Source organism: Sycon ciliatum, chromosome 4 (genome assembly GCF_964019385.1).
Source record: "Sycon ciliatum chromosome 4, ocSycCili1.1, whole genome shotgun sequence".
NCBI lineage: Eukaryota > Metazoa > Porifera > Calcarea > Leucosolenida > Sycettidae > Sycon > Sycon ciliatum.
This window is the reverse complement of record NC_088646.1, coordinates 21,177,674-21,205,654: the sequence shown is the minus strand read 5'-3', so window position 1 is coordinate 21,205,654 and position 27,981 is coordinate 21,177,674. Positions and strand designations below refer to the sequence as shown.

At 45.2% G+C, this 27,981-nt stretch overlaps 2 protein-coding genes and 1 non-coding gene across 3 annotated transcripts in view; 2 read left to right on the top strand and 1 right to left on the bottom strand.

Annotated features, from left to right (window-relative positions):
• LOC135814982 (integrator complex subunit 11-like) overlaps positions 1 to 27,981 on the top strand; it is a 31,159-nt gene that overhangs the window by 403 nt on the left and 2,775 nt on the right. The window contains exons 3-24 of the mRNA XM_065328191.1: positions 1,134 to 1,219; positions 7,012 to 7,085; positions 7,639 to 7,750; positions 8,373 to 8,432; positions 8,575 to 8,631; positions 9,087 to 9,185; positions 9,328 to 9,362; positions 9,908 to 9,988; positions 10,262 to 10,384; positions 10,845 to 10,899; positions 12,146 to 12,241; positions 12,727 to 12,765; positions 14,300 to 14,383; positions 15,839 to 15,925; positions 16,217 to 16,254; positions 17,032 to 17,074; positions 18,149 to 18,230; positions 19,431 to 19,556; positions 24,207 to 24,432; positions 25,058 to 25,127; positions 26,781 to 26,867; positions 27,835 to 27,878. Of these exons, the coding sequence (XP_065184263.1) occupies positions 1,134 to 1,219; positions 7,012 to 7,085; positions 7,639 to 7,750; positions 8,373 to 8,432; positions 8,575 to 8,631; positions 9,087 to 9,185; positions 9,328 to 9,362; positions 9,908 to 9,988; positions 10,262 to 10,384; positions 10,845 to 10,899; positions 12,146 to 12,241; positions 12,727 to 12,765; positions 14,300 to 14,383; positions 15,839 to 15,925; positions 16,217 to 16,254; positions 17,032 to 17,074; positions 18,149 to 18,230; positions 19,431 to 19,556; positions 24,207 to 24,432; positions 25,058 to 25,127; positions 26,781 to 26,867; positions 27,835 to 27,878 (1,804 nt within the window). The remainder of the gene's footprint in view (positions 1 to 1,133; positions 1,220 to 7,011; positions 7,086 to 7,638; positions 7,751 to 8,372; positions 8,433 to 8,574; positions 8,632 to 9,086; positions 9,186 to 9,327; positions 9,363 to 9,907; positions 9,989 to 10,261; positions 10,385 to 10,844; positions 10,900 to 12,145; positions 12,242 to 12,726; positions 12,766 to 14,299; positions 14,384 to 15,838; positions 15,926 to 16,216; positions 16,255 to 17,031; positions 17,075 to 18,148; positions 18,231 to 19,430; positions 19,557 to 24,206; positions 24,433 to 25,057; positions 25,128 to 26,780; positions 26,868 to 27,834; positions 27,879 to 27,981) is intronic.
• Positions 1,187 to 4,916, bottom strand: LOC135814984 (uncharacterized). Its single transcript, XM_065328194.1, has 5 exons — positions 4,625 to 4,916; positions 3,868 to 3,930; positions 3,613 to 3,675; positions 2,796 to 2,856; positions 1,187 to 2,238 (listed from the first exon to the last, which is right to left on the bottom strand). The coding sequence occupies exons 1-5, from the start codon at positions 4,854 to 4,856 to the stop codon at positions 2,115 to 2,117; spliced, it is 543 nt and encodes a 180-aa protein (XP_065184266.1). The 5' UTR covers positions 4,857 to 4,916; the 3' UTR covers positions 1,187 to 2,114.
• On the top strand, positions 7,278 to 7,359 carry Trnas-cga (transfer RNA serine (anticodon CGA)). Its single transcript has one exon. It is a non-coding gene; the product is annotated as a tRNA-Ser (tRNA).

Here is a 27,981-nt window from a genome sequence, read left to right as displayed (position 1 = left end):
TGATATAATGCAAACAAATTTCCCTCAACAGTGTCATTCTCATAATGTCATACACAATTGGGGTAAATTTAGAGCAATTATAAAAGACACAAATGGGGCACACGCTATGCGTATAGCCCACCAAATACACCAGATTTTGGACAGTCGTAACATTCAAGGACTTAGCACAAAAACTAACAAATGAGTGGGGCATCTTGGAACCATTCGAATCTCGTTCTGGTCGCTATGGTGCACATGTAGTTTTCTCATTCCTCTAGCACATACTGGACCGTTGGTTCTGTGTGTATTGTAGATCCGTAGTACTGCACCACTTGTCAAAGGAGCAAAGACGCACCCTTTAAGTGCAGGCTCCACTTGGCGCAGAGCAAATTTCTTTTGGATTGAGCTCAGGGTGATAGTATCACGGGCTTACGTATACTGTAAAGCGAGAAACGTTTCCTGCGTGCAAATTTTGCTATTTTATGAATCGCACTGGTTCACGATGAGAAACGTTCGCAATTTTATCTCTTCAGTTGGATCTTGTATTGTCCAAGAACAATCCGAAGAGCAGTTTGCGGTGATTTACATTCACGAATGTGTGAATTTGGCATTGCAATGTGTGATTGTCACGAAAATATCAGGGTTCACCCAGGTATTCCGCATGTACACAAGCACTTCCAACATGTCGTTGATGGTGTGGACGTGCCAATGTGACGATGGCGCTGCAGTGGTTGTGACTGCAAGTTGTGTAACCTGATAGTCCATTCTGCGTAGGCACACACACTAGCACTTGAAGTACTTGTAGTAGTATAGCGCTAGCTAGTGCATCTGTGCTGCCATCATATTTGCACTATTCACGCCATGCTCCCCACCTTTGCCGGTGTATGTTCGGCGCTGACGTTGCATCTCATTTCTCTCCCTCACGTGTAAGTGATTAGCATGTGTGGTCTAGGGCATGCTGTTCAGATGAGGAAGTTGTATGATGCATGTAGAAGCACGAAATTCTGAGTCCGCAACCGATCCTGTGTTTTCGTGTTGTTTCACGACTTTGTGTCATTGTTCCAATCTTTCTGCAACTCGGAGACTTTGCACTGAACTCGTACTCTGTGATAGTGAATTATGTATGTGTGATGGCTCTTTCCCGGTTTGCCTAGATGTTGGCCGCAGCTGTATCCTGCTCTCGGTGGGCGGCAAGAACATCATGATGGACTGTGGCATGCACATGGGATACAATGATGGCGTGAGTCCTGCAGCCAATTGAACTCTTTAAGACATGAGAACTTCTCGTGTCTTGACCCAAATAGATTGTATAGTCTTGGTTATCACAGGGGTTGGAATATAGGGATGTTGCAGCAGAACTCTCAGCCGTTTTGTAAACTACACTTGTTGGGCCAAATAATGATAATGTTCTACCGCTTTGCAACTACTGCCATATTTTCGACCCCAATACTCTAATTTCAGAAATTTTCGGTGCTCAATATTTTCGGTATAAGGGCAACAGGCCAGGCTAGGTGAACAGAAATTTTCGGTACAGAGAAGCAGTTCCCTATTGAATGTGTGTTAGTGTTTGTTCGGTGTATTGAAATTTTAGGTATGAAGCAGACGCACCGAAAGTACCGAAAATAAAAGTACACCGAAAATTTGTGAAATTACAGTACTTGAGGCTTCGATTTATCGGTTCTATCGGGTTTTAGTTCATAAAAGGTCGGCTTATAACCGGAAAATTTGGTAAATATAAGCTGAAATGAAAATAGGCCGGCTCCAAACAGCAACCTTTGGCTTGCAAGGAATAAAATAAGCAGCCCTGCAAAACTACATACTGAGTTGGAATCCAAAAGATGTATGTAATCGGAAGAGTATTGATCAAGTTAGGGGGTGATATGTCTGTACTGTATACTTCACTAAATAGATTGTGCGTCTAAGACGCAGCCTAGTGCGTCTAAGACGCATCCTTATTCTTGATAATTGAGGCGTCAAATTTTGGCAGAAGGCATTTGGCAACCTGTGATATTGCCTAAATGTTTTAATGTTTTTGGTGGAAAAGAAGCTATGCGTCTGGACGACCAAAACTCGGTCTCATGGTGCGATCAGCTTCGCTTCCCCGCAACGATACACAATGCCGCTCGTTTTTCCCACTAAAACTTGCGGCATGTAGCCGGAATGGCGATCAATTCCTCCATGGAGACCATGTTGGCATGTTCAACAAAACCCAGGTTGACATTGCAGAGGCTGCGCCCAGACATATCGTTGATAGTGAATCTAATGCACAACACAAAAAAGGAACTTATCAGCACTCAATAAAGAATATCGTTTAAATAAAAGTGTTTTGCATGGCATATGATCAATCGAGGAAAATCGTTAGGTACCGTACTGGCAATATAATATATGGTCGCAGTGAGGCCATGAAGCGTTACATTGGCACATGTTTACCGCACGCAGGGCGTTACATGCAAAGTCGCACAGGAGCCGTTACACAGGTTTCTATATTGCCGCAGTCCTTTTTTTGCTATTGCCGCATCACTTTTTTGCTATTGCCGCATCATTTTTTTTGCTATTGCCGCATCATTTTTTGCAAACTGCAATGAAAAGATCGCCGCACCCCGCCGGACGCGCGTTACGAACGCAATGAAAATTTGTCGCACTAGCCTGGTCACGCGTTACGCCGCACCCCCTGCGTTACGCGGCAACATATATGCACCCCGCCGGACGCGCGTTACGAACGCAATGAAAATTTGTCGCACTAGCCTGGTCACGCGTTACGCCGCACCCCCCTGCGTTACGCGGCAACATATATTGCCAGTACGGTAGTAACTTACTTTGCAGACCCATGTCGCTTCTTGGGATTGCAATCGTCTTGTTTGGCGTCTTGATCTAAGCCTGAATCAGAGAAATCACACCAACATCTCTGTTTAATTTTGTGTGCTTTAACAAGAGAGCTTGGAAGCTCAGGGCCCTACGCTATGCTTTTTTGCCTTGATGACCTAGACAAAAAAAAGCATAGAGATGTTATAAAATTCTTTAAAAAATTCTTTTTTTTAAGACATAACCTGGGATTCGAACCCGCACTATCGCGCCCTGCATGCATCCCCCGATACACTTCGCATACATACTAATTCTTCCAAGTTGCTTCACATTATGATGTTGCGTTTGAAAGCCCTATTTGAATATACATTGTGGCCAGCCGTCTTGTATGGTACGGTACGGTAGGGATAGGTACGGGACAGGTACGATCGAGGGTAATACGACACCGTCTCCCGTACCGTACCATCAAACACAGCTGGCCACATACAGCTGCCCGCATTATTCAAATAGGGCTTTCAAACGCAAGATCATAACGTGAAGCAACTTGGAAGAATGGGTATGAATGCGAAGTGTATGGGGGAATGCATGTAGGGCGATAGTGCGGGTTCGAATCCCAGGATATGCCTGAAAAAATAGGAGAATTGAAAAATTTATAACATCCCTATGATTTTTTGCCATCAGATACGGGATAGCGCCAGGCGTGACACAAACAAACAAACACACAAATACCAAATTAAAGCTGTGTGGACCCTGGCTAGCGCCAGACGTTACTGAAGTAACGTCTTCTGCATAGCTACGGGAATTAAATAAAAATGGTTGGGAAAGCCTTACCTTCGGAAATCGGTGATCCAGGGTGTTCATTATCGGAGAGGGTCGCGAATCGGTTGTTAGTTTCTGCCCAGCATACAAAACAAGTTTAAAGGTTGAATTTGGGTGTAAAAAAACAGCTTAACGCCCCGAGTAGAGGCCACCTTGGAACCTACATTTGTATAACAGTATTCAGACAAATCATTTCTGTGTAAGTTGAGTTTGAACACTTAATCATGAAGCTGATACAGTCGAGCGGACAAACAAAATGGTACTTACGGGTTCGCTTGTAAACGGGCGTTGACATTTTGATATGCACAGAGTCCAGCTCAATGTACAAATCTAGAGGACAAAAAAGGATTAGCAAGAAAACTGCAAATTTAAACAAGTGCTCATAACAGGCAGATAAACAGCTCTAGTTTGCTTTAAAATATTCTTCTAATTATCTATTAAATAATTACCAGAACTTTTTTAAAGCTATGACCAGCATGCTAGATGGCCATGCCCTCACAGCCTCACACTCACACATAGCCATGCGCGGAAATCTACGTTGAACAAGATTCCTCATGTATTTCACTGCTCAACCAACGAGAAATGATAGCCTCTCACTTTGGTCATTCTCAGTGACCATCAGCAAGGTTGATCAATTCCTGATACCCGATCAGGGCCAGGTCAATGTTCTCAGCCAGGGACATACTGAGTCAGCCAGGGACAACAAGCATGGCGGTGTGCTGAAATTACAATAGAAGGGCCGGCAAGAGGCTGGCCTGCGGAGCAACAAAAACAGTCAAAATCGAATGCATAATTCGAAGTACGAAAAGTGCGCCGGTTGGATAATTCGAACCCAGTCTTCGTACAGAAGAGCTGTTCATGTTTACAGTACATTGGCTATGTCCTTTGAACGCTTATTTCGAAGTGAGATTGAGTTGCTATCCTTGTAATTCGAAGTTCATTCTTTTCTCCTTCTCTAGCCAAGCGTAGCTCAAATCGATCGATGGTCCGCTGCAGGATCGACTATAGCGTTCAAGAAACCCACCTTCTCTCGAAATTTGATTCAAGCCCGTGCGAGGCAAATCGCAAAGGTTTGATTGAAGACGACTTCTTCCAGGTGGCTGACTCTCTTCGCGGATCTCGATGGCCTTTCTTACCGCGCCAGCTCGTGCGCGGAGATGTTGGCGCACACCAACACTGTTGTCGTAAATATTGTCTATGTCTTTGCTCCACTTCCGTTCTTCAGAACGACGTGCTGCTGTCCAACGGCCTTTCATGACGCGGATTAGGCAGCGCAGTTCTTTTCCGTTGAAATTGTTTCAGGAAAGCTGCAGTGACTGACAACTAATAATTATTACTTCTTCACTAGAAGATGAAGCTTCGAAGATAATGTCAAAATGATTTTGTGTAGATCCAGTGTTTTGATGATCCGTTGTACAGTCTGTATCGGCTATAGAGTGACCATGGTGACCGGATGAAAGAATAATATCGGCTACAGTGATATTGGTACGAAATATCAAAAGCAAAACGTCTTTTATCCAGTAAAAATATCACTATAACCAATATTATCGGATGTAATGATATATCGGATATTATGATGGCAGCAAAGAATCAAAACATGCATAACACACTATATTATTATCGGCTATAGCGATAACTATAAAATGCATGTAGCAATAATATCAAAGGCCCTATTTTTTTACTTTCTTCACGTTTCTTATTTTTATAGTGATACATGTACATGTACATAAGGCCATGGTAAAAATTATCTTTGATTCTCAAGTACGCGCGCACCGATTTTTGGCGGCGCACCGACGATTTTTTTTATTTCTAAGCATGCATATGCGTGCATGAAAACGGTCAATGCGAAAGGCATGAATCCGGGAGTAGTAAGATACTGGTATTTTTCTACTCTCTGGCCTGAATAATAAAATAATTATAAATTAATTATGAACCTGTGACGTACACATGTGTGACCCTATCTTTGGAAATAAAAAAAATTGTGGGAATTAAAATATAAAATCGCTCGCTCGCACCGATTTTCACAGGCTCATGACCTGAGAATCAACTTTATTTTTTACCATGGCCTAACAGAATTTTTTTATGGAAATACGGGCACTGTCAACTATGCAGCATGCTCATTTGTCAAAACGCCATGCTGGAAGTATTTCCTTGCCTTTCATGTGTCGATCGAAATAAAATAAAAAAATCGATCGTATCGCATATAGTGATGCATCGGATATTGATAATATCACGGAAATCAAAAGGGTACGCTATAGCCGATACAGACTGTACATGACCGCGCGCGTACCGGTACGACCACGTACCTATGTTTCGTTGATGCAAATAAAAATGTGCAAAAAATATTCAGCATGCGATTTCAAGCATTTTGACATACATATCAGTGCATGGGGCTGCATTTGGATAATTAGAAGTTCCGGATAATTCGAAGTTAGGGCCTGGCAATTTGAGGTTCGAATTAAAAAGGGAGTCTACCTGTATTGCACCTGTGTTCGGCGTGGCTCTGTCGATTGATTGCTCGGTGGCTTGGTCAGATGCTACTTGAGCAAAAGGGTTACGGAACGCTGGACTGAGAATCCACCCTGTTCCAAGAAGGCTTGAGCTTCTGGGTGATTTAGTGGCAGTTGAGTCCTGTCAAGCCAGTAGTATGGCGTGAATCGAGCATAGTTGACTCGATCATATGTAAAATGCCAGGGAAGCATATCCCGTACACACACACACACACACACACACACACACACACACACACACACACACACACACACACACACACACACACACACACACACACACACACACACACACACACACACACACACACACACACACACACACACACACACACACACACACACACACACACACACACACACACACACACACACACACACACACACACACACACACACACACACACACACACACACACACACACACACACACACACACACACACACACACACACACACACACACACACACACACACACACACACACACACACACACACACACACACACACACACACACACACACACACACACACACACACACACACACACACACACACACACACACACACACACACACACACACACACACACACACATACACACAAACACACAAACACACACACACACACACACACACACACACAAGTCATATTCAGCAAGCAGTGCTCATAGATAGTCATAATGCTGGGGCCATGCCCCCCCCCCCCCCCCCCCCCCCCGGGGCTCTGTTATATTCATGAAGCCAGATTTCACTTGCAGCAATTGTCCATGTACGCGTACTATACACTACCATACCATGTGTCTGTACATACTCACATGCTCGCACTGTGTCTGCATGCACGTACATGCACCTATTCGTTCTTATTGTGCGTGTGTATCTTTGCTTGGGCTGCTTGCAGCGTCGCTTTCCAGATTTCACCTACATTGCCGAGGCTGGTCGTCTGACCGAGCATCTGGACTGTGTCATTATCAGGTAAGTTGTAGTCAATTGTAAGCTTTCCCAAGCACATCTATTCATAGGGAATTTGAGGGGTATTCCAGATTGTCCCCCCCCCCCCCCCCCAGCTTCAAGTAGTGAAGGGGTACATGTACAATGTACTGGATTGGTGCACTCTTTGTAGTTTACTTCTCATGATTTGTGCTTTGTTGGTGGCAAGAGGACATGGCAGTGGTGGCCGAGTGGTTAAGGCGATTGACTCGAAATCAATTGGGCTCTGCCCGCACAGGTTCGAATCCTGTTCACTGCGATTGCATTCTCCTTTTTTGTTGTTGCTTTGTTTGCGTTTTTTTCTTACAAAAATGTGTGCTTGACTCTTCCATGATCAACGTGTAACTTGCTCCGGCACTTCCTCTACCAGTATTTTACACGACGTACAACACATGCCAGCTTATGATTTACATCGAGCAGATTCCTCCGGATGGAATGATCATGAACCAGGTTGCCGTGCTGAAAAACTGCATGCAACATTATTCTCATGGAGGATTACGTGTCCTTTACTGATCCTTTACTCTTATTTTTCATACAGTCACTTTCATCTGGACCATTGCGGCGCGCTGCCATACTTCTCGGAAATGGTTGGATACGATGGGCCCATTTATATGACACATCCGACCAAGGCCATTGCACCGATATTGCTGGTGAGCTGTACATGTACTCGTAGTCAATGTCAGGATAGTTGCCTGTTGTTTGTAGTTGAAGTAACTAGTATCGTATTAGTAGAGTGTGTTACCCTACTGGGTCTTTCCTGGCTTCTTCAGCTCTCCTGTGTGGGTGCTGTGTGTGTAGTGTTTTTTAAACTTTTTTTGTGTCGCTGTTTTGTTTTTTGATGCCCGGGAGAATAACATTTGTGACTTAGTGCGTATTCTGTAGCGTGTTTGTTGGATCATCCTTCTGATAGGCTACCGATGCAGAAGAAGCACGAATCAATGTTATCATGGCACATTGCTTTATGTTACATCATCTACCTTAGGCTCAGCTGAACTGAATCATGTCTTTGCTTTGGGTAACGTATCTAACGTGGCAAGAATTTCAATGGTCAGGTTTCCTTTTTATTTCCAGATCTAATTTATGCACACCGGTGGTGTCTAGAACATCCACCGGCCACAGCCAACCAGTAGAACGTGATGTTGTAGCCCTTCACGATCATACTGCTAGACCCTACAAACACAATGTGAGTGTGATGCTGCACTCTGCTCAAAGAAAGTGAAATTTTTCCATCCATTCTGCTCTTGCTGGCATGTTTGTGTTGCCTTGATGCAGGAGGACTATCGAAAAATCTCCGTGGATAAGAAAGGAGAAACAAACTTTTTCACGTCTCAGGTAGGTACGCTGTGTTTTGAATAAGTGTTGTTCCTGAACCCAGTGACTGGACTGTGCATTAGTGTTGTTCCTGAACCCAATGACTGTACGTGGCTTGTAGTTTTGATATTTGTAATAATTATTTGTTTCGCCATCTCCACAGATGATCAAAGATTGCATGAAGAAGGTGGTTGCCGTCAATCTCCATCAAATTGTGGAAGTACGTTCATGGTATTATAGCATTCCAGCTCTGTCCTTTCCTGCTTCATGCCACCGATACTACATTACTAGTCTGTATGTCTGGGCCGCCAATGACAATGCAATGTACATTGGTAACAACTTACTACTACTAACTAACTAAAGTGACATACAATATAGCAATGTTTGCCTTTCCTATCTGCACAGTTCCTCTTCTTCTGTTGACTTATTGACGTTGTTGTGTACGTTTTAGCATCATCATTGTCGATTTGAGCACAAAAGTCATCTTTTCTTTTCTTTTTTGGTCTGTTGAGGTGCTCATCATCTACCTGATGTGAGATGTAACTCACCACAGTCCTATAACTTCAGTTTGTTTGTGCTGGTTGTTTCTTCCCTTGGAATTGTGCCACTATGCCTCGTCTGCTACAAGCTTTTCACTGTGTTTCTTTCTCTACCGAATGTCTGCTTTGCTGATAGGTTGACTCGACCCTATCGCTCAAGGCCTACTATGCTGGCCATGTGCTCGGTGCGGCTATGTTTGAGATACGTGTTGGCCAGCAGTCTGTGGTCTATACCGTACGTACTGCGTAGCCGTGTGCTTGATTTCTACATTGCCCTCATCACCGTTTTACTGCCATGTTCATGCTCTTGCCTTATCATGAGCCATTTCTGCTTATCTTGTGACTGGCACTGCTCTTCTTCCTCTATTGCTTTGCAGGGTGATTACAACATGACTCCAGACCGGCATCTTGGGTAAGTGGGCCTGTACGAGTAAATGTGTGGCGGTAGGTGCTGAAGTATGTCGGTATGCTGTCTGTATGTTGTCAGAATGCTGCTGTTGTTGTGCACTTTGCTTTGTGCTTTTCTCCTGCGCATGACGAAATGTCGTGTTCAAAAATGTTGGACGATGAACCCCCTGCACTCGTTGATTTGTAGTGTTGTAGTGTACTTTGCACATTTTGCATGCACTGTCCGCTATTCTCAGATACTAGTACCTAATTGACCTTGTCAGACTGACATACATGTACATGTACCTGCTAAGAGTATTCCTTGCATGGGATGTTTTCTCGCCTGGTCACATTCGAAATTCTCACAGACACTGTTTATGTTATGTACGTCAAGTACAGTCATGCCTTTTGGGTGGTGTGTAAAACTTTTGCATGTGTGTGTGTATGTGTGCGTGCATGCGTGTGTGTGTGTGTGTGTGTGTGTGTGTGTGTGTGTGTGTGTGTGTGTGTGTGTGTGTGTGTGTGTGTGTGTGCGTACATGCATGCGTGTGTGCTGAATTCCCTTCTCAGTGCTGCCTGGATTGACAAGTGCCGACCTGATTTGTTGATCACAGAGTCGACGTATGCCACTACTATCCGCGACTCCAAGCGGTATGTTAGTGGTGTCGTTAAACGTATCTCTAGCCGTGTCTCCGGTGATACACACGTACATGTGTATGTATGCCTGGGAATTAAATAATGGAGAAGCTAGACACTGATTTTCTCTACAAGTCCTGGCTAATGTTGCCTGACAGTTGTGCTCCCTACTGCTGATGTCCCACCCAAGCACATGTATTATTCCACTATGGTGTTGGCCATGTGTTCTTTGTGAGCCTTGTGTGTGATGTAACTATTTCCGTTCACACTGACTGTCATTCATTCCAGATGTCGAGAGCGTGACTTCTTGAAAAGCGTTCATGAGACTGTGGAAAAAGGTGGAAAAGTTCTGATTCCCGTCTTTGCGCTTGGCCGTGCTCAGGAACTCTGCATCTTGCTGGAGTCATTCTGGTAAGTTTGAATGGGTAGATGTTGTGTCAGAGGATGTATACTGCAGTGTGACCTAGGTACCTTTTTTTTTTGTGTAAAACCGTTATTCTACATGTTAGTGCAAACCACTTGGAATTTGTCTACTACTTGCTTCAGATGAACTGTCCACACACACACACTCATATTTTTCTATCTCTCTGTCTCGCTCTCTGTCTCGCTCTCTGTCTCGTTCTCTGTCTCGCTCTCTGTCTTTCTGTCTCGCTCTCTGTCTCTGTCTCTCTCGGTCTCTCTCTGTCTGTCTCTGTCTCGCTCTCTGTCTTTCTGTCTCGCTCTCTGTCTCTGTCTCTCTCGGTCTCTCTCTGTCTGTCTCTGTCTCTCTCTGTGTGTCTCTGTCCCTCTCCCTCCCCCCCCCCCCCCCCTCTCTTTCTCTCTCTCTCTCTCTCTCTCTCTCTCTCTCTCTCCCCCCCCCCCCCTACTTCAGGGAACGGATGAATCTCAAAGCACCAATCTACTTCACCACCGGTCTCACAGAGAAGGTGAGTTGTGTTTCATTCCTGTGGCTCTTCGAATATCAGCTACCCACCTTCTGATACATGCTGTTCATGCAGCTGTATATAAATGATTCTCGCACTCTTGAGCAGGGGCGCCAGATGACCGTACCACTTCTTATCATTGGTACTCATTTTTTAATGAAATGCGATACATTATTGGCCCAGGGATGCAGTTCATGTACCGGCTGATGTAGTTGTTTGCCCATACGACAGCAAGGGAAAAGTGTATATGGCTTGGGCGTGGTGACTCGGGAAACACAGTAAAATGCTGCTGCGCCTGCATGTCGTTTTGCTGTATAAGTACTAGACACGCCGGACGTCGCTGTCAGTACTTCTAAGTATATGTACATGTGCATGGATGCATGGTGTTTTCCGCCTAACTTTAGTGTATAAGGCCATCATTTTCTATATCTATGTTTCGCGTCGTCCGCACGCATACGTTTTGATTTTTTTCGGAAAAAAATAAAAAAATTGAACATGCACAGTGAGTGTACGGTCGTGCGAGTCATCAGTGCGGACTGGTTGCATGCGGCGAAGCTGGGATTCAGAAATGGCCTTGAGGCCAGCGTTGGTAAATCGTTTGTTCGGCATCTGCGAGCAGTATTCTATGAGCTACTAGTAGTTACTTACACTAGACCGCATCGGTCGCCTCAAGCTGAGAGGATGCGTCGTTCCCGAGCTCTTTACACCGCTACTGAAGTCTGAGTACAATAATCCAGCGAAGCATGGGCACCAACGGTTGCCTCCTCTGTCCAAAGTGAATATTTACTCATGCTGATAACCCATATTTTGTGCTTCGATGTACGATTTTTCTTTCGAATGTACACCATGCACGCATGTGCTATGTACGAGCGTACACTAGTACTTTACACCTCCGATAAGCCTTTTTTATTATTCTGCAATTTTTTATTTTTTCCTACCTCTCGCATATGATTCTGGAAGTTGAACTGACGCGAAACATAGATATAAAAAATGATGGCCTAAGAGAGATAGGTGCCCTTGAAGACTGCATATGTGGTCTAAAGGTATGCCTAATTCTCTTCAGTACAGTGTGCCTATTGGCTTGTTAGTAAAGCTGATGTTATTTCACATGGTCTTCAAGAACACCTAGTCCCTACTGCATTCCTGATGTATAACCTTGTGTTATTGGTACAAGTACATGTTATGTGTGTATGTGTGTACGTGTCTATGTGGGTTGGGTGTGTGTTCGTTCTTCACTTGTCATCTGTAGGCCAACCACTACTACAAGCTGTTTGTTGACTGGACAAATCAAAACATCAAGAAGACGTTTGTTCACCGCAACATGTTTGAGTTTAAGCACATCAAGGTAGGTATGTGTGTTGTTGTGCGTGTGTGCTTTTGTGTGTGTGCGCGTGTGTATCTGTGTGTGTGTGTGTGTGTGTGTGTGTATGCGTGTGTGTGTGTGTGTATTTGTGTGCATGTGCGTGTTCTGTGTGTGTGTGTGTGTGTGTGTGTGTGTGTGTGTGTGTGTGTGTGTGAGCGCATGTGCGTGCGCGCGTGCACGTGTGTGCGTACGTGCGTGTAGTAGGCTAGAGTGATGCTTCTGAGGTCCATGCTGAGCTCTATGCTGCCAGCCCTTGTATAGAGTAGCGGTGCACATAACTGAATGGTGGGAATGGTGCTGTTACCAAGTACATGGACCAAGGGCTGTCCATGCGTGCACGTTTGCTTTGCTGTGTGCCCTGGTGTGCGTCTTGCTGTGTGCATTTCTCCCTGTCGAGGGGAACTGTTCTGCTTGATGAGCATGCTGACCACTGCGGCCATTGCTGTTTCTGCTGTGTGTACTTTTAGCCATTTGATGCATCATACATGAAGGAGCCTGGACCAATGGTGAGTCAGCTCTAGTACAGACACCCCACACTGGTACCAGTTACCACTCACTGTCATGATTAGGATCTGAGCAAATTCTTCTCTTGATAAGCAGTCTTAGTCTGACACAGCACTGTAGGCTAGTGTAGCACGGTTTCCCCCTGTAACTCTTACTATTGTGCACAAGGAACAATGGTGGGGGAGAAATTTCGTGTTCCTCCATTTTCTGTCACTCTACATGTATGTGCTGTGAAACATTGCACCATGTTTAACAAAATATACCATACTAGTAACCGTGGTGTAGAGAATGTTATGCTCAGTGAGGACTGAGGAGACGAGACTTTTATCACACCCAGGCAACACAGGTACTATTTTCATTACTCAATCAACTGTCAAAACATTTCCGAAAAGCTTTTCAACAGCGTTCTTATCATTAGATACCTGTACATGAGAATGAGGCAAAGAAAGTCAGACCAATCCATACTACACAACATACACCTGGCAAGTTTCAGAGGACACTTTCTGATACACACCTGGTCAAGGGTGACAATCGTATCACCCGGAACCACAATGAGCAGCCAGTGTTATCACCATGGAGCATTCGGCCGCACCGTTGTAACAGCACACTTGACGCGTAGGACAACAGTAACATCCGCGCCGAAAGCCAGTGCTATGCACGCGGCAGCAGCATGTCAAAGGTGCTGAGATTCTGCAGCCGAAGTGACAGTGCTGTGACTACTAAGCTAGAGCTATGCCTGTTGTCTTTACCCCCACCAGCTATACTTCCTTATGTAGAATAAGTGATAGGTTATCGTTAGCGCTAAGTCTCGTTACACGCCTTTCTATTACAGTAGAATTATTTTGGATGGTCCTGGCTATGTAAAAGCCTCTGGTTCTGGCTTTCTTTCTTCATTCCCATGTATCCACTGACGAAAATGGGTTGAAAAGCTTTTGGAAATGTTTTGTTGAGATAGCAACTTTGTTGCTGTGAATGGTCTGTGGTACTTGTGCACTGGCGGTGTGTGCGTCCGTGTGTGCGTGTTTGTGTTGTGTTTACAGTAGATAAGCCTAGCTGTATCTCTCGTGTGTTTATGTTACTTATGGAAGGATTCCATGCCCATTGGCAAATTTATCGTATTAGTAGTTATTTGAGCAGCCAGTTCTGATGAAATGAGACCTGTTGCATAGCAACACATCAGAGCTGCCTAATTGTGACTAGTCTTGCTATCTGAGTCAGCTTTGGTACCTACTGTATGTGTACTTTGGAACCAAGTTTCAGACAAGAACTGTATCTTTGCCTGGTATGTGTGTGTGTGTGTGTGTGTGTGTGTGTGTGTGTGTGTGTGTGTGTATGTATGTATGTATGTATGTATGTATGTGTGCGTGTACGTGTGCGTATGTGTGTGTGTGTGTGTGTGTGTGTGTGTGTGGTGTGTGTGTGTGTGTGTGTGTGTGTGTGTGTGTGTGTGTGTGTGTGTGTGTGTGTGTGTGTGTGTGTGTGTGTGTGTGTGTGAGTACGTGTGCGTGTGTTTATGTGTGTGCGTATGTGAATCAGGTTGTGTTTGCCACACCGGGCATGTTGCACGCTGGCCAATCTCTGAACATCTTCAAGGCATGGGCAGGCTGCGAGAAAAACATTGTAAGATCATCTGTTATGCCCCTCAGGGTCTTATAGAATAATGTTGTTCTGCAGCTTGGTGTATTCTTGGGATGTGCGTAGTGTGAATTGGTGGAAGTTGCTACTTTGCCATGACTGCACCCAATAGCATTGTTATTCCCGTAGCTATGCAGAAGACGTTACTTCAGTAACGTCTGGCGCTAGCCAGGGTCCACACAGCTTTAATTTGGTATTTGTGTGTTTGTGTGTTTGTTTGTTTGTGTCACGCCTGGCGCTATCCCGTATCTGACGGCAAAACAAGCATAGGGATGTTATAAATTTTTCAATTCTCCTAGTTTTTTCAGGCATATCCTGGGATTCGAACCCGCACTATCGCCCTACATGCATTCCCCCATACACTTCACATTCATACCCATTCTTCCAAGTTGCTTCACGTTATATTCTTGCGTTTGAAAGCCCTATTTGAATATTGCGGGCAGCTGTATGTGGTACGGTACGGTACGGGAGACGGTGTTGTATTACCCTCGATCGTACCTGTCCCGTACCTATCCCCTACCGTACCGTACCATCAAAGACGGCTGGCCACAATGCATATTCAAATAGGGCTTTCAAATGCAAGATCATAATGTGAAGCAACTTGGAAGAATTAGTACCGTATTTTACCGGTTGTAAGTCGACCCCGGTTATAGGTCGACCCCGTATCCGGAGGTCTCAATTCCGCGTTAGTTTTCACCCAACGAAGCACTACTAACCACTCCCTGCTACTAACACATCAACAAATCATGTAAACATTCCTTATTGGAGAGTATAATTTCCCAATCCTTGAAAAAGGCAAAAATGGCAAAAATGTGTACACATGGTGCTCTCGTGCATGCAGTGCAGGTCATTTTTTGTAAGATACTGATAGTTCCCGGTTATAAGTCGAATTCCGGTTGTAAGTCGACCCTCACCCTTTCTCCTTCTATTTTTAGTCGTAAAAGGTCGACTTACAACCGGAAAAATACGGTATGTATGCGAAGTGTATCGGGGGATGCATGCAGGGCGCGCGATAGAGCGGGTTCGAATCCCAGGTTATGTCTTAAAAAAAAGGAATTTTTAAAAGAATTTATAACATCCCTATGCTTTTTTTTGTCTTGGTCATCAAGGTAAAAAAGCATAGCGTAGGGCCCTGAGCTTCCAAGCTCTCTCGTTATTGGCAACTCGTAAAGTGTGATACATGTACATGTATGTATACTTCAAAGTCACTGACTGCAGAGAAGAGTGTCCTACCTTGACTTGTGCCGGTTGGCCAGTTTTTTTTAACCTGATGGACCGAGATTCTAATATGCATGTACCTTGTCTTTGCGTGCGCACGTGTGTGTGTGTGTGTGTGCGCGCGCACGCGCGCTTGCGTGCGTGTGAGCATGCGTGCTTGTCTGTGCATCTGCATACATGTGTGTTTATCTGTCTGTACGTGTACGCGCATCACTTCTGCAGGTTATTATTCCCGGATACTGCGTTCAAGGCACGGTGGGCAACAAAGTCCTCTCCGGTCAGAAGCGTATTGAGATCAATCACAAAACAGTAAGGCCGTAGTTCACCTGCTGCTGTATGTGTGCCCGTCGCTGAGTATGTGGATTGTGTACTTTAAGGTATTTGACTGTAGCTTTGGAAGACATGCTACCCAGCATGGAGACTCTTGCTGCATACCCAGCCCCGATGTCAATGAGAAGACTGGCTATTGTTGATCCCAATCTCATAGTCTGTCCTGAACTGGGTGCTGCTTTTGCTAAACATGCATTCAAGTGTGCCGTGTGTTATGTTTCTAGACTCTCTGCTCATTCTGTTCCCGCGAATATGTGTGTCCTTGCCCAGATCGAGGTCAAGATGCAAGTTCAATACATGTCATTCAGGTAATCAGTCCTGCCTGCACTTTCCATGCCTGCTCAGGTCTCCTCTAACAGGTGCCTGTGTTGGGGGATTTCCCGCACACTCATGTATACATGTAGCTATACACTCGAACGTCTCTTACGCGGACGCCTCAGATACAGACACGTCTCTCTACCGGGCACCTTCAGCTTGAGTTCCTATGGCAAAAATGCTTCGAATTTGGGGGGGGGGGGGGTGAACTGTTTTTCGTATGTGCAAGTGCTTATTTGTCACTGCCAACCTGTGAAATCCACACATTTTTATCAATGCATTCTTTCTGCAACCTGAACATGTGCAATACGTGCCAAACGAAAGTCTTCAAAAAATGATATGATACATGGTAGGTGAGTTATCCCGAGATACGGGCAAATCTGAGATTCGGGCAGTGCCCGGTCCCAAGGTGCCCGGATGAGAGACGTCCAAGTGTACATGTACTAGTACTGGCCTGCCTGTGTTGGGGGATTTCCCACACAGTCATGTATACAGTGTATGTAGCTATACTTGCCTGCCTGCTGGTCGGTTGGCCGGCTTATCCCTTGGTCAGTTCATGCATTGTGGCGGTCAGGCATACTGACACACTGGTGGTTGAAGTACCACCCTACTGTGACCCAAGGTTGACTTTTTGAGTCCTTAGTACTGCCCTGTCAAGAACCCGGTGCTGCTGTTGTCGCAGCCTCTATGTCCTGTAGACTATTGAATGCTGTCACATTGTATCTAACAGAGTGAGACCATGCCCTGTTCACGTACTTTCCCTGTTGCAGTGCACATGCCGATGCCAAGGGTATCATGCAGCTGATTCGCATGGTAAGTGTTACGCAGTAGGTGTGCTAGTAGCAGATGTTTAAAGGTACTGTATTGTGTCCAGTAGAATTAGTACAGTACTGGTTCGTGGGTGCCGGACTCGCTTCTACGTGTTAGATTGGCGCTGCATCTTGATGGCCTGTATGAGCAGATGAAATGCAGACTGTGAAATGAAAAATAAAATAAATATTACGAATCCACGTACAGGGCTGGTCAAGAACCACCTTTCTGCTTCCGTGGCACTCCACCACCCCATGATCGGGTATCAGATTCAGCTCCTAAATGATGGGGGAGGATAGATCAGATCCACCAAACAGAAGCCATAGGCCGAAATCCCATTTGCCGCATCCGTGCTACCCTTGTGCCAGGCTACAACTTCCCAATTCACTGTAGGCCGCAGCACGGTTGGAAAAACCCACCCACTTCCAAGCAGGACTTAGATCTGGTACCTCTCGTAACTCAACTATGGTCTTAGACGAACCCCCGTAGATGACTAAGTCAATGGTGTTCGAACGATGACAGGAAAGGCAGTTAGGGACCTGTCAGCAGGCAATACGCTGTCCCCTCCATCTGAATCTTCGCTTGACTCTGTTTGACCTACGAATATCAACTTCACTTGTAAGAGTGGAAGCAGAAATGAGTGTGAGTATTGCTGTGGACGGTTGCTAGTGCCTGTTGCGCTTTTCTCACAAAGCTCCATGTGCTTAAATCAAATGTTGCAAGCGTGGAGAAAGTGCGGGGAGCATTGTCATTAACAGCACTTGCGCACAAGTCACTGATTTGAAATTTGAGCGAACATGTCTAGATCTGGAACAAGGAATTCAACTGAAAAGGTTTGCGCCAAATCCTTGACAATTGTGAGTTCATGCAGCTCACTCGTCAAAATATGTGTGTGTGTGTTTGTATGTATGTGTGTCTGTGTGTGTGTTCGCTCATGTGTGTGTATCTGTGTGTGTCTGTCTGTCTGTGTGTGTTTGTGTGTGTGTCTGTGTGTGTTTGTGTGTGTGTGTGTGTGTGTGTCTGTGTGTGTGTGTGTGTCTGTGTCTGTGTCTGTGTCTGTGTTTGTGTTGGTTTTAGTGTCAGCCACGCCATGTGATGCTTGTGCATGGGGAGGGAGAAAAGATGGAGTTTCTGCACAGCAAGATTGAACAAGAGTTCGGTACGTATCTCACCCTAGACATACTAACCTAACTACATGTGTGCAGCAGAGTGCAGATTGTTCACACCCCTGTGGACGCATGCTTGTCTCTATGGTATTGGGATAAAGGAGCGACCACACGTGCATCTAAAACATGTACTTACCCTCGTGGTTTAATCACCTTTCAAACTCTTAGGCAGTAGCACAGGAGTTAGCCACACTTCGCACCTTCAGCTCCTGGACATGATGTCATGGGGATGCATTTTGACGACAACCTGCTGCCATACATCCTGTGCACCTTTTTAAAAGGTGCTGCGGGTGGGGGAAATCAGCAACACTCACTTTTGTCCCTTCAATTCAGTGGAAACAGGCATTTCGGTCCTTTTTTCGGATAATCTATTGTTCGGATACCGTATTTCCCCGATTATAAGTCTCACTCGATTATAAGTCGCACCCCCGTTTTCAGGTTTGAGCAATATTGTTGCGATATATTCACTTCAGTAGTAAATCATGCTCGATTGTAAGTTGCAACCCCTTTTTACCCTGAATTTTAGTGTAAAAAGGTGCGACTTATTATCGGGGAAATACGGTAGTTGACGTTTGGATAGTCGGCACTCTGCTGGTATTGTATACACATTCTCTTTCCCCATTTTCGGATCTCTTTTTACCTGTACATTGTAGTTTGAACAGTTGAGATGCAAATGCGAAACAAACAAAGCAAAACATGCAAACAAACTAACAGCAACGACAATGTTCTGAAACTACCGCTGGGGTCCGATTGACGCGAGGCTGGTTTGTTCTTCTACATCTGTACTTCACGAGAAGCAGGGTCATGGTGTAAGAAGGACGACGTATTGCAATACCGTTGATGGATGACAGTGGGAAATGGAAGGATTGATGAGAGAAGGATATACAATGTACTAGAGTAGAACCGTGCACTGCAGTGCAACATTGAGCTATTCTAGCAGACGTGTCGTACTACAGTGCTGCTCAACGATATCCAGTTGCGTCACTCAAGTACGCGCCACGCATTGTGCAGCCATACACCTGCGAACACTGGGCAGCGAAATGTAGCAGGGCGCTAACTTGAGTGACGCGGCTGGATTTTACTGAGCAGCACTGTAGTACCCGTCCTCTCACAAGCCCAAGCAAGCTGTACACGTTTTCTAGCATCCTTGTTCACTTGTTGTACTGTTGTTTGTTGTTGGTTGTCTTGTCCAGGCATTCCTTGTTCGTATCCAGCCAACGGCGAGACAGCGAGCATTGAAACGTGTCCACCCATTCCGGTGGACGTCTCAACGTCCCTGCTCAAACGCCAGCCATCTCTGGAGAGGCAGTACTTTGCTGGTGAGTGACGAAACTATTACTTCAGTAGACATTACTAGACAATACACATTGCTGGGTGTAGGCAGATCTTTGCTGTGTGTAGTCGGATAGGCATTGCTGTGTGTAGTCAGATTATCTCCCTGCACTACAGGGACTTCATCGGGTTGGTCTGGCCTGACGTCATGTCACTCAGATTTCACTTGCCCGCAACTGTTTTGTCAGGGGTGTCACAGGGCAGTGGGGACTCTGGGGAGCGGTATGACCGGGGGTCCGGGGTGTCCCCATAAACAAAAATCGGATTTTCCGGCCAGCAGGCACGCTTTTTAGCGCTCTGCAGCCCCAATGGAGGGTCCCCAAGCACTTATTACACAGCCCCACCTACTCTCACACATGTATTACACAGGAAAATTTAATTCAGAACATCAGCAAGGACACTTGATTCGAAAATGACTTTAAATTATTTTTAAAGGTAGCAGCAGCTCATGCCGAATTACTTTTTCCGAAAATTCACCAGTTTGACACCTTTTTTGCAATGCTAGGTTTGTCCAGGTTGAGAAAATCAATATATTAGGGTATGTAATTGGGCACTTTGGAGGGGTTATGGCCCCTCGAAGTAGCCCAAACAAGGCGTTCTCTAGGAAAGATACAGGTTTGCATTGATGACAATAAAATCCTTCCAACCTCCATCTGTTGCTTCATGTAGTCAGTAATTCGCATAGTATCAGAACACGTCAGGGTAGATTAACCAGCAAAAATACCCTGGTTGAAAGTACATGCTTCTGTGTGAGAAGACGAAACTACAGTATTCCGAATCCCGATTCGATATGGTGCCAAAATGCTTTGAATTTAAATTTTGCAAAATTGGCCCGAAAATGATTTAGTTTTTTTGCTAGTTGCATCGCACTGCGTCAGTATCATAAAGTAATTAGTTATGTCAAAATGATGTTAGGTCATTGGACTCGTTTACCCACTGTTTACAGAAATATGCGAAGAAATGATCGTCTCTCGTAATTGATTCCAGTGGATTTGCCTCAACAGCGTGTGATTATAGTGGTCCTGAATTCCAGAAAATGAATTGAAATGCACTTCTATCATAGGTTAGTACAAGCCTGCCTGATAGAAACCAATGAAAAGCGAACTCCTGTTTGTAAAAGTAGGGTTTTCTCGTATTTCGCGACATAAATGCGAACGTATGGGTGTGGCTTTCACAGGCCCCAATTACAGAGAAGGATTCATTACACACTAGCAATTTTTTGGGATTTATAATAACAACTTGCCTTCATAATGGTTCAACCCTGAAAATTTGAGCAAAATCGGACAGAAAGTGGTTTTTGACCTCCGATATTTTTCGCGATATAGGCCCGAGCTACCACAACAGTTATTAGGGGTGAAACGAGTACTGTAGAAGCAGAAAATTTCTTCGGTCAATAATTTCGTCCAACTCCAAAGAAAAGGAGTTCGTCCGGTTGAAAATTTCGTCCAAAGATCATAAGAGTGTATAGAAACGCTGGACAAATCGATATTCGTCCTACATTTAATTTAGTCCAAAAGCTCCTTGGACGAAAAAGACGAAATTAAATTCCAGACGAATATTTCTGCTTTATATACAGTATCTATTTTGACCAATCGATCACTCATTCATAATATTCGATCGAGTATCCAATTATTTCGAGTATTTTATCAATGTTCAAAAGCGCCAGATTTGTGAGTTCTCGAAGAAATTATCTGTGAACATAGAACAAAAGTCGCCAACGTCTTGTACAGAGTGTAAATATTTTCATCAGTACTTTCATATCTCATAGCAAGAGTACATGAAAACCAGAGTGTGCAGCTTGGGGCCTTTTCTGCTATGGGTGTCTGTCATGGCGAAATTCCGTGATTACATCATATTTGGCCCAGATCTGAGGCGGGAAGTGGCGTAGTGCGTACAACTGAGCTGCAGTTGTGCAGAAAGAGACCTGCTTGAATCCTGCTTGTACGCACTACATCACTAAATGATGTAATCACGGAATTCCGCCGTGACAGCCACCCATCCGAGCTGCACACTCTGGTTTTCATGTACTCTTGCTCATAGTTAATACTGACTCAACGGCATGCATAATGCATACATACTAGTGCACAAGCGGTACAACAAAAGCTTTTGAAAATAGAATGCCAACACTAAAAAAATAATAATAAAAAGAAAACCATCGAGTGCAAAATTTCGAATACTCGCTCGTTTGAAATCTCCGAACGAATACTCGAATATTCGAACTAATCGTTTCACCCCTAACAGTTATTGATAGAAACACAACCAATCGACAACCAACGGACACCGATTCGTTTTGACAGAAACTGTTGTTTGTCGATTGGTTGTGTTTCTAATACTTTCTATCACTAATTGCTATCTTGTCTGCGACTAGAATAATTTAAAAAAGGAACAATAGCTGTTTTATAAACAGCATCACCATTGGTCAGATGCAAGCTGCGTAATAAGATTTAAAACTTTGGAGGTGAAGTGAGACGCCAGGATGGCGAGCTGCGACTCCAGCAAAGACGTGTTGATATCATCACTCCCAAGCTTTGCAATATGCTCCTTCTCGTCCTAGCAGGCAGAACTAGCTGCAGCCTCCTCCTCGGATCGAAGCTTCTGTAAAGCCTTTACTGTCTGCGAAGCCATCCTTTGCCCATCTGCTGCTGAGAGAGACTTGTGTTGGGGCAGCACACTCAAGTTGTCAGCAAGATGCAGACTGACTAGGTGACCAAGACAACTTCCGAACACAACCTCAGACGAGGCTAGTTGATGGCCGACTCCGTTACACTTGGCTGACATCTCGGGGTCGTATTTCGCCAACTCTGTGAATCTCTCAATGCTGGCCTGGATTACTTCGTAGTTCGCCAGGACACTCTGCAATGATGCTGCACGGACAGTCCAACGAGTCGGGCACAGGGTCCGAAGACCAGGCTCATCAGGTGCTATCTCTTCTTTTTTAACTTCGAGAACTCAGCAGTTCGTTTTGCCGAGTACTTGAGCAGCTTGCTCTGCTCATCTTGGATCTGTTTGGCTACACCCTTCCATGTGCCCTTCATAACTGCTGCCCTGTCTTAGCATTGGCCTTTGCAGTTGGTTAGTGACATGCACATGCGAATAATGCTGTCTTTTATTGCCTGTGCAATGAGGAACAAATCCAAAGCAAAACATCCAGCTCGAAACAATGTGATGGGAGTGCAAGTAGTTGGCACGCTGTGCAAAACACCTTGCAAAATAGAGAATTCTCCCACATTCTTCACACTGACTGATACCATAATTATTAAAATGGTGAAATCCCTGAAATGTAACTTTTGCACAGTACATTGTCAATATACAATGCTCTATCAAAAATATTCCAACCGTCAAGAGATAGCGTTTACCTACCTAGACAACGATTGAAGCGTTGGCTGTGTCGATTGCATAAAATCCTAGGAAATCCTCTTGGGGTTGCAGGCTGCCGTGTACCCCATGAACACCTACAACACATTCTTTCACGGTGGAGCAGTTGTCTCAGCAACCATGATAGCAAAGATCTTGTTCCGAATCCGGAGTGACAACCGGCAAAGCAGACAATAGGCCATCACCTAGGAGAGGCAAACAAAAGGCCATTACAGTAAATATGTGAATATTAGTAAGCTGTAGTATATTTCTTTCAAATGCAACATGCTGAATGGCAGCTCTGGTGCACTTGTCTTTGCGACGATTTAGCCAGCGCATAAGACTTTCATCATTATCCAACAATAGAGCCAGAACCCGCCTAAAGTTACTGTCGCACTCTCCACCTCCTGGCCTGGAGCTACCATGCAAGGGGAGTGGAGTCCCTGTCATGCGAGAACGCGCACGGAGCGGAGAACTTGCAGCAGACAAGCACAATTCTCCTTCCGCTGGGCAGTAAACTGGTAGTCCAAGCGCTCACCAGCATCACCGACATTTTCCGGGATTGTCTGCAAGTGATCGACTGCTTCCTTGTGGCAGCGCGGCTTGGCCTGCCTCTACGCTGTGATGTATACGTTAATGAGGGGAACGTATAATGTCCGTATGCAAACGTGTTCACTCCATCTCCAAGGATGTACCTCTTGCTGTCGAACGGTGTAGGACAAATTTGCGGATAGATTCATTGTAGATGTGATGATCTCGGCTGCGTAGGCCGTTCATCTCTCTCTCTCTCTGGATGCTGCGCTGATCACGTAGGAGACAATCCTTGTACGTCTCGAACATATCCTTGGCATGCTTCGATGTCACACACCTTGCCTCCTTCCAATTCTGATAGCCTGTTGTCACGAAGGCTTGCTCCATGGTTCTGGAGGAAAGAAGGCCTTGCCTCGTGGCTCTGATGTAAGTGTGGCAATATTCCCACTCACTTGCGGAGTCCCAGTGCAACCAGGGAAAAACATCAAACCATTGTGACTGGAAGGACCGCCACAGAACAGTCGCTATGCCATAGCGGCGCTTCGGAAAGTTGCAATTCCTGGGCTGATTGGGCTCATCCACAATCTCTGGTCCACCTGTATTGTGTACGAGCCGAGCCGCTGAGTTTGCATCCCAGTTATGCATGTATGTGATGGAAATGGGGGGGGGGGGGGGGGAGCAATAGATCCTCTACATGCCTTGTTTTGCTTGCTTTCAGCTGCCTGTGTATGCGTGTGTTGCATCATTTGCAGCTCCCACAGCCAAGAGGCCCATGTACAACCGAGCCATCTCAGCCGTGGTGACCATCGACCCAGAGCATGGCCCGCGTCCGCGCATCGTCTCGCTCGACGAGGCCTCCAAAACGCTGGGCGTGCGGGCGCATGACCTGCGATTCACCTCCTCTGTCAATCTACCGTCGCAGGCCGTTTCGTTCGGCATTGATGCTGCACAGGATGACCTGGAACGAGAACTGAAGAGGTAACATGACACGTACATGTAGTAGTGCAACAAACGTTTTTTTCCGTGGGGTGTTAGCTGCACTCTTTATGCGCTTGAAAGCTCAAAAATCGCCCCTGCGGCTTAGACTTCAAATGCTGGCTTGCAAATCGACCATCACTACAGCACTCCATGCGTATAATCGAAAGTACTCTTGATATAATGCGTGTAATGCCCAAGATCGAGACTAGAGATGTTGCAAGGGCATTGAGCTAGTAGTACATTGTAAGCACTTCACCTGTGCAATCAGCAGGGAGTCATGGAGTCTAGAGAGACGGCAGCAATGTGCATCTCGCCCCCGGGTTTGGTAAATTTACATGATCTGTGGTCAATGCTACTTTTGGTTGCGATCACGGCCTTGAGCTACTAACCCCGTATGCGGCCCAGACCAACGATGCCGTATTCGAGCATGCCTAAATCTGCCCTGCCTCAAGGCCGACTGCAACGGACAGCCTGAGAGTAAAACCCACATTGTTTTACGTTGTAGTCCCCGTGTTGCCTCTCTAGATGTTATGATTGCCTGGTGATCAGCTTCATGTATTGTACTCATTTACGTGGCATTGAGAATTGCCTGACCTGTGTCTGTGTCTTTTCCATGCGTGCTCAGTTGGTATCCAGGCCGGGATCTGTCTATACATGGTGTGGGTAGTTTCTCACTTGGTGACATATCCATGGAGGTAAGTCACAACAATCATGTATTGAATAAACGACGCGGAGACAACAATTTAATACAGGTGGAATCCTGATAATTCGAATATGGCTTAATTCGAACATACCGCTTAATTAGAAGTTTTTCCAGGACCGATTTCTGTCAATACGATTCCCACATAAAACTTTCTGATAATTCGAACCTTGAACCGGACATGTCCGGTCAATTAGAAGTCCCACGGATTCCACTTACTGTAAATTAACTAATTTTCGCTGGCAATTTAATTTCGCTGATTTCGCCGGTCGATGTCAATCGGCCAAAATTAATCGCCGGCCAAAATTTGTCACCAGAACCAAATCATATGCCGCCGGACTCTCTGTAAAACACTTCGTACAGAAGACAGTGGTGTACAAACTATGCAGACCTTTCTACTACTATACATGTACCTCTAGTACATGTGCACACGAAACATCGATCACTTTTTCGGACTCTTTCACGCCCACGGCGAAAGTTTAGTGGCGGCGAAAAGTGTTTTTTGGAGACCGGCGAAAGTTTTTCACCGGCGAAAATTTGTAGATTTACAGTATAATATAGAAAATGTGTGGGATTTATGCTGATAATTCGAAGTTAGTACAATGTAATTCGAAGTTCAATGTACAGTGAGTGCGTTCGATTATGCCCGCAGATCGATTCGCGCTATTCACATCACCCCATGTGAATAGGGTGAATGGATTCCGAATCGATTCCAGGGCTCATGACGTGAAAATCGAACGACTTGAATGCATGCGAATGGATTTATGAATCGATTCAAGTGCATAATCGAATGCACTCACTGTGTTGGTCAGTTCAGTTTGCATGAGCAGGCTGTGCCGGTCAGTTCGGTATCCGTGAAATCTGTGTCTAAGGTCCATAGCGCAACTCTGCATGACCATGAGAGCATTTTGTCAGACATACATAATATTATTGTGTTCTGGGGTCATGTTTGGATAATTAGAATGTCCGGATAATTAGAAGTTTTTCCTGGCATTTTGAGATTCGAATTATCAGGATTCCACCTGTATAGCAATAAATAGAACTAACTCTGCCGCCATCCCAAATATCATCGAAGTCGAAGGTTTTCCAAAATCGATTTTCTATTTATTGCCATATTAAAATCATGTTATGTAGTTAAACTTCGAATAGAACAGCTCACTTATTGAGGTCTACTGTAAGAGTTGAATCCCTAACGGGGCACAAAGTCTAGCGTTTTAGCAAGAACAAATCCAGCGTTAACCCAGGAAACGTTACACATATGTCACTCCTTCTCTCCGCTGTACAGGAGAAATAGAAGACAGGTGTTGCTGTCAGGGTCGTTAAGCTCATCACACTTTCAACCCGTACAGTATTTGCGCCTTCAAGCATGGCCACTTGTCACCTGCTCTGTTCAAACATGGTGACAGGACAGGTGCACAAGTCACTTCTCTGATATGGCTGCATGGTGACTGGTTTTACATTGTCCGTTTTGCTGCTGCTTCTGCTGCTTGTGGTCGTAGTGGTGGTGATGGTGCTGCTGCTGCTGCTGCTGCTGCTACTGCTGCCGCTACTGCTGCCGCTGCTGCTGCTGCTGCTGCTGCTGTTGCCATTGTGACATGTATTGTTAATGATACTGCTGTTGCTGGTGCAATTGCTGTTGTTATTGTAGATCAAGGCACCATCAACATCTAAAGTCACCACAGCAACAACTTCATCAGTTCCGGAACACCGTCTGAACATGTCATGGTCATGCCAGGTATGTACCTGCTGCTGCTGCTGCTATTCTGTCACTAATCTTCCCGCACTAGTATTGCATGGAAAAGTTAGTTCACTATGAGACATCCCACATCCATTGCGTCATTGGCTGGTGTCTGACACAGCCCTTAGCGTGGCATGCTTTGCCGCTTGTGCTATCCAACACATATGGTAGCACAGCCTTTCCGCGTGCCTACAGCAACTGCTCTATAGTCTTCGCTGGCACATCCCTGACCATGGGTGGTCAGCTATACGCGTAGAGTACAATAATGAACTCGATTCGACAGTACTTGACGGATCCATACTGGTATCTGTCAAAACTTTGGAAGCAACTCAGCTTCATTGATGAGACCTTGCATACTTTGGCGTATGACTCTAGTCTGCTTGCAGATATGCATTGCTTACATTCTAGGTCTCATGTTGGTGTACAGTAAGTAACAGCGGTCCTTTACCATGTTCCTGGGTGCTACGAGGACGTGCTGCTAGTAGCGCGTTTTCTGGCAGGGTGCTGGTCACATCAATGTACATGTGCATGCATAGGCTTCACCCCACCTTTTGGGCAAAATGTCACATTCAAATACAGTGCAGTGGAGTCTCCATTAGCGGACGGACGCCTCTCCACTAAGGGCATCTCCATATTGGGGACCCATTGCTCAGTCCCCACTGTTTCGAATTAGTTGTAATGCACTCTGCAATCAGGACACCTTCTATTGCAGGGCATTATGATTATACATGTTTGGTTCGTGGGGTGTACGTAGTTGACGGGTTACGAAGCATTTGGTTTGTATTTGTATTAAATATATTTAGGGTATACGGCAAAAGACAGATTACTGACCAAAATTTCAACAATTTTTAAAGCGCCGTATACCCCGGAAATACGGTTGATGTCAACTAGTATGAGCTCGTGCCAACCCCAACCGCGATGTCCTGTTCCTTGTCTTTGGTGAATCCTGTACTCATTTGCACAGGATAATGACACGGCCACGGAGCTGCTTGGACGAGTACGAGAATGGTACGTGTCTCAGAGCAGCATGGCGCTGTACAGTTAGCTCACAGGCAGCAGTGTTACGCTACCACAGTGTATCACAGTGTATCACAGTGTATCATGGTGTACC

Bases quoted from the DNA above. Each gene is read 5' to 3' on its own strand.
- LOC135814984 (XM_065328194.1), bottom strand. From the start codon at position 4,856: ATGAAAGGCCGTTGGACAGCAGCACGTCGTTCTGAAGAACGGAAGTGG. The intron at 3,676-3,867 runs GTAAGTACCATT...TATGCTGGGCAG, and splicing joins GCCCGTTTACAAGCGAACCC to AAACTAACAACCGATTCGCG. The intron at 2,239-2,795 runs GTAAGTTACTAC...GTTGTGCATTAG, and splicing joins AAGCGACATGGGTCTGCAAA to ATTCACTATCAACGATATGT.